Consider the following 6,000-nt stretch of genomic DNA (forward strand, 5'->3'; position numbering starts at 1 on the left):
GCTCGCAGCAGGACCGGTGCCAGCTTCGCATTTGATCGGCCCTGGCCATGCCCGGTGCCCACCCGCCTCCCCTCTCCCCGCAGCAACCGCGTGACAGGCGTGTACGAGCTCAGCCTGTGCCATGTGGCCGATGCCGGCAGCCCAGGTAGGCGCCTGGTGGGGGGTGGGGGGGCACTTGGTTAGGAGCCAGGGTTCCCCGGGGTCCCTCAGCTAAGCTGCCGTTTTGGGGGGCCCTCACTTTCGAGACTCACGTGCTCACCTTTGCACTTCGGGAGTTGTTCTGAGAGGCCGGAGGACCGTGAGGGGAGAGGCCGCGCGGGGGGCGGGCCCGGCGGCCGCCGTGCCGGATGACTTCCTGTGGCCGAGGCTTTCCCGGGGGGCCGGCCTCCCTCCGTGGACAAGTCCCCACGGGGGGCCCAAGGCCTGGCGCCAGGGCGCGGATGTGGCCAGACCGGCACCCCCTTTCCAGGGATGCAGCGGCGGCGGAGGCGCGTGCTCGATACGTCCGTGGCCTACGTCCGCGGCGAGGAGAACCTGGCGGGCTGGAGGCCCCGGAGCGACAGCCTCATCCTGGACCACCAGTGGGAGCTGGAGAAGCTGAGTCTCCTGCAGGAGGTGCGCTCGTGCTCGCCGGGCGCGGACTGCGGGCCGCAGGGCGCACGGGCGGCGTGGGGGGGGCTCGGGTGTCCGTCAGTTCCACCCCCCGCCGACCGCAGAGCAGCCGCGCACCTGCGGGGGGAGGGCAGCACGCTGGCTGCTTCGAAGGGCGGCTGCGGGGCTGGGGCTCGAGGCCGAGTGCCGGCCGCGCCCCAGGGAAACGGCGGGCGCTGTGGGTCCGGTCGCCCCCGGGGCTGAGCTGCCCTCCGGCTCTCGCGCAGGTGGAGAAGACCAGGCACTACCTGCTGCTGCGGGAGAAGCTGGAGACCACGCAGCGGCCCGGCCCCGAGGCGCCGTCCCCCGCCTACAGCGAGGACTCCGGCTCCCACGGCCCGTCCGGCCCCTCGTCCCCACTCTCGGCCGAGGGCCGGCCGTCCCCCCTGGAGGCTCCCAACGAGAGACAGCGGGAGCTGGCCGTCAAGGTGGCTCAGGCAGCGCTGCTGTGACCCCGGCCCCTCTGGGGGTGACTCAGCCCTGTCCCGTCAGAGCAGGGGCGGGGAGAACGAGGGGTCCCGGGAGTCCCCTCGCCTACCCCTCACCCACCCACACTGGAATCTGTCAGCCTTTTACAGCTTCCTCCCCCAAGCAGTGACCTGCTTCCCCGAATACCTACGCTGACGGGGAGCTTACCCCCTCTGCCCGGAGCTGGCTCTTTCTGCCGCTTGGCGGGCCGCGGGGAAGGCCTCTTAGACTGTGGGCAGCGCTGCCCACCCCCCGTCTTTGCCCTCGGCCCCCAGCCTGCTCTGAGAGGCCTCCCCGGCTCAGCCGTCACCTCGGAGGGTGGAGGTACCTGGGCCCCCGGACAGTCACCCACGTCAGGGGCCGTGCCTGGGGCGGAGCCGGGTCCGGGGGCCTCCTGACTCCGGGCATTTGCTCCTCTTACAGTGCTTACGCCTCCTCACGCACACGTTCAACCGAGAGTACACCCACAGCCACGTGTGCGTCAGCGCCAGTGAGAGCAAGGTGGGCAGAGAGGGGCCACCCCCCAGGTCATCACGGGGCCGTTGTCACCAAGAAGAACTCACAGTCGTATCCAGAGAAGGAAATAAGGGTTTTCTTAGAAACATACTGTCATAGCCAAGGGCCCCGTCTCCCTGTGCCTGGGGTCTGTGGAGCACAGGGGCCTCCCGGCCTGGCCCTCACCCAGCTGCCTCTGTCCTGGGCTGGTCAGGCCCCGTCCCTGTGGCCATCCTTCCTCTACCAGGGGACGGATCCCGGTCCCCAGAGCTAGTGTGGTCCCTGTGCTGCCCCACCCCCCTTGATTCGGGACCTGCCGTGCGCTGTCTCTGCTCAGTCTCTGGCCCATCGCCGGTCGTCACCTTTGACGTGTGTAGGGGCGTGAAGGGGCTAGGGGCAGGTCGAGGGGGGCTGGGAAGAGGGTCTGGCCTGCAGTTGGAATGGGGGGTGCCCCAAATGGAGGTAAAAGGTGAGCAGAGGCATAGGAATTAGCCACTGCAGGGGTGTCCCCACTCTGCAAGCCCCACGCCAAAGGCCCACTGTCCTCCACAGCTCTCCGAGATGTCTGTCACCCTGCTTCGGGACCCATCCATGTCCCCTCTGGGGGCAGCCACGCTCACACCCTCCTCCACCTGCCCCTCTCTGGTGGAGGGGCGGTACGGAGCAGCTGATCTGAGGTGAGTGAGCTCCAGGCTCCGGGAGCAGCTTCCAGTGCCAAGAACCGACTGATGACCTCGGCCGTGACTCAGGCGCACAGTGCAGGGAACGTGGCGCGCGCGTGGCCGGGCACGAGGGACGGCCACAGGCATCTAGGGCAGGGCCAGCTGGAAGGGATCTGCCCCGCGCCCTGCCCTGGCTGGCGCGGCCCCCGCCCATCTCCGGTTGTGTTACTTTTCCGAGGCCAGTTTCTGCTGAAGGGTAGATTTAAAATGCACTGGGGACGAAAACCGGGAACGGGTCAAACCGGCACAAAAGCCAAACCCTTTTCGGGGGCAAGTGCTGGTATAATAGTAGGAAAACCGGCAATGAAGTAGCTTGGAGACCCACGGGCCTGCCGTCGTGCTGATGGCTGGTGTCTGCTCAGCTTTACCAGCACCTCTTACGCCCGGTCCCTTAGACTTTAAATCCCTCAAGGCATCCACGTTTTCTTCTTAAAATAAAAAGGCATCCAGCCCTCTGGGCCTCATCTGAGACGGGCCTGTGCTCAGCCGGGGAGCTGAAGAGACAGGGGTCCGCTTTCACAGGGGCGGGGAGCAGAAAGTGCCAGGAGAAGGGCGGTGGGTCTTGCGGCCACGCCGGCCCTCCCCGAGCTCCAGCTGTGGCTGTGGCGGGGCAGACCCTGGGAGGTGCCCATGGGGCCGGCTGGGTGTGGGAGGAAGCCCGGTCCCACGTGGCTCCCCGGCCCAGCGGGGACTCTCCCTGCAGGGGTGCAGAGGCTTCGCTTTGCTTCCCCAGGACCCCGCAGCCCTGCTCCCGGCCGGCCAGCCCAGAACCTGAGCCTGTGCCCGAGGCAGATTCGAAGAAGCTTCCATCCCCTGCTCGGGCCGTGGAGGCGGACAAAGAGCCCCCGCGCCTGCTGGTTCCTGACATCCAGGAGATCCGGGTCAGGTGTGTGGGGGGTGCCCTGCCCCAAACCGGGGCTCTTCTAAAACCACCCGGCCAGCTCTGTCCCTGACCCAGGCCCGGGGACAGCGCCACACTAGGGAGGCAGGCAGGCAGGCCACCCCTGACCTGGGGCAGGAGCAGAGAAGGAGCAGACAGCAAAAGGGCAGGAGGGGGCCGGGGACCTCGCGGGCACCTCTGCGGAAAGATGGTTTAATGCATCTGCGAGTTATCAGTTTGGCCTCTGTGCCAGATGCCTGCCTGGCCCTTGTGGCCCAAGAAGGCCACCCTCCGCGGGTTGTGGTCACGGAACCCCATGTGACAGCGAAGGCGGCTGCGGCCTTTTTTTTTAAAGTTTCTCCTTTTCACAGCTGGAGAAACTGAGGCCCAGAAATAGGTTGGTGGTTCTGGTCTCTGACCTCCCAAGCTGGGGTTCTACCGGGTACCCCATAGCCCCTGAGCCCCGGTCGGTACCGCCACGGGCCTGGTGGAGGGTGGTGGGCCCCACCGTGAGACCCCCACTGACCGCCAGGAGCACATGAGCCAGCAGGCGTCCCTCCTGCAGCCCCATCGTCTCCAAGAAGGGCTACCTGCACTTCCTGGAGCCGCACACGGCCGGCTGGGCCAAGCGCTTCGTGGTGGTACGGCGGCCGTATGCCTACATGTACAACAGTGACAAGGACTCTGTGGAGAGGTTCGTGCTCAACCTGTCCACCGCCCAGGTGGAGTACAGCGAGGACCAGCAGGCCATGCTCAAGGTACAGCCTTGGAAATGGGATGGGCGGGTCCCGGGTTGGCCAAGGCCCGGCGAACGCCCGGCAGGGCTGCGGGACGTGGGAGCCGGGCCCCGTCCCCCGTAGGCCCGTTTCCTACTCGCTGCCAGACCGAGGTCCCCACGTCCTGTCTCTCACAGGGTCCCCCTTCGGCCCTCCCACGGGGCACCTAGTCCTGGTGACGGCCAGCCATGGCTGTGGTCCACAGATGGGGCGAGCACTGACCCATTCCCCAGGGACACCCTGGGTCGGGGGCTCTGAGCCCCACGGGGCCGGCCATGTCGGGGGCCTGGGAACACGGCCTTCCTGTCCCCTGGCTTTGCCCTGCCCCTCTCCGAGCCAGCAGTGACCCTGGCTTTGCCAGACCCCTACAGCACCCGCTGGCCGATTTCTGATGCCCTGTGGTGGGGGGTGGGCACGAACACGGCGTGCCGCCCACACCTGCCCCACCCAGGGCTCAGGCTCAGCAGGAGAGGCCGGCACGGCAGCGGAGCCAGAATCGCGGGGGAAGGAACCTCGGCCCGGGAGGGGTAGACGCATCCCAGGGGACCACGCAGAGCAGGCCACAAGGGAGACCTGGGGCAGGAAAAGACACAGGGTGTCCCCACCGCAGAGCCTTCCGCGAGGGGGCCGCCCCCGTGTGGGTCAGACCGGGCCGTGTGAGCTGCGGCTGTCTCCTGCGGGTTCTTCTTTCCTGCCCCCTCGCCCCTGGGATGTCCCGGTGGCGCCCCTCCCCTGCCCCCACCCATGCCCCACGGTGACCACCGCGTGCCAGCCTGGCGGAGGCCTCTCGCCGTCTCACGGCAGCCCTGCCTTTGCAGACACCCAACACGTTTGCCGTGTGCACGGAGCACCGCGGCATCCTGCTGCAGGCCAACAGCGACAAGGACATGCACGACTGGCTGTACGCATTCAACCCCCTCCTGGCCGGGACCATACGGTACGCGGCTCCCCCTGCAGGTGGTGGGAGGGCACCGCCCCCGGGCGCGTTCTTGAGGACGTTAATGCCTAATTTGTGTCGTTGCTGCTGGTAAAGCGAGTGAGCCCCTGAGATGTTCAAAACGTACTCGCTCCTGGGGGCAGGCCTTCACGCGGTTGCAAACACAACTCACGGTCAGGCCTGGGCACAGCGAGCCCTGGCGATGGGACCCCCGCCCCTCCTGCACCGCTGACTTGCAGAAGGCAGGTGGGCGACCCCTGAGCCCGGGTCTCCGCGTGAGCAGGGAAGGAGGGGGGGCGTCCGCCGCCGAGAGGCCAGCATCCCGACCCCCGCTTGTCTCCACCTCCCGCAGGTCCAAGCTGTCCAGACGGCGGTCTGCCCAGATGAGGGTCTGAGCCGGAGCCCCCTGCGCCCCCACGACAGCCAGCAGGCCAGCCCCGCCCCCAGTCCTCGTCACCATCCGTCATGTCACACGCGCCCAGCCTGCCCCCACCAGCCAGCCAGCCAGCCAGCCGGTCCCCTGTTGGGGACGCTGCGCGGGGCCCCACAGAGCGCCACCTCTGGCCCGGGCGCCTGCACCGCAAGACCTATCCTGCCCCGAGCAGAGGCCACGTTCTGTCTTCTTTCGGAGCGGGCCCCGGGTGGGAGCGGCTGGGAGGTGCCAGAGAGGCCGGAGGGCACAAGTCAGGGGCGTCGCTGCCGTTCTGATATTTTTTTAAGCATAGACAGACTTATAATTAATATACGTTAGTTTAGTGACACCGAAACAGGCCACTCAGAAATTAACTATAAGACTGTGTTCTATTTATAAGTATTTATTTCTAATGCCTTCACATAGACCCGTAGGATTCGGATGGACCCCGTCCCCTGCTTGTTCCCTCTCTCATCCCCAAGCCTCGTAGGGAAGACCACGGTGAAGAGGCGTCTGCACAGGCCGGGGCACCACCTGGTTGGCACCACGGGGGCGCGTCCACCCAGGACCGAGCTCAGGCTCATGGGGGAGGCCTTCCACCCGGGGTGCGTGTGTGTGTGTGTGTGTGTGTGAGCATCAGGGGACCCGGCGCCCGAGGT

The 6,000-nt window shown here is 67.0% G+C and overlaps 1 protein-coding gene across 16 annotated transcripts in view; it reads left to right on the forward strand.

The window, feature by feature from the left end:
- KIF1A (kinesin family member 1A) overlaps positions 1–5,715 on the forward strand; it is a 95,447-nt gene extending 89,732 nt beyond the window's left edge. For all 16 annotated transcript variants that reach the window (XM_053902684.1, XM_053902730.1, XM_053902732.1 and 13 more), the window contains 9 exons: positions 84–145; positions 470–615; positions 879–1,079; positions 1,543–1,620; positions 2,167–2,291; positions 3,070–3,222; positions 3,782–3,974; positions 4,811–4,929; positions 5,282–5,715. In XM_053902684.1, coding sequence (XP_053758659.1) covers positions 84–145; positions 470–615; positions 879–1,079; positions 1,543–1,620; positions 2,167–2,291; positions 3,070–3,222; positions 3,782–3,974; positions 4,811–4,929; positions 5,282–5,324 — 1,120 coding nt within the window. In that variant the 3' untranslated portion in view covers positions 5,325–5,715. The remainder of the gene's footprint in view (positions 1–83; positions 146–469; positions 616–878; positions 1,080–1,542; positions 1,621–2,166; positions 2,292–3,069; positions 3,223–3,781; positions 3,975–4,810; positions 4,930–5,281) is intronic.
- The last annotated feature ends 285 nt before the right edge of the window (positions 5,716–6,000 follow it).

This window comes from Panthera pardus, unplaced genomic scaffold, assembly GCF_024362965.1.
Source record: "Panthera pardus isolate Hobbes unplaced genomic scaffold, ASM2436296v1 HiC_scaffold_10, whole genome shotgun sequence".
In the NCBI taxonomy this organism is placed as follows: Eukaryota; Metazoa; Chordata; class Mammalia; order Carnivora; family Felidae; genus Panthera; species Panthera pardus.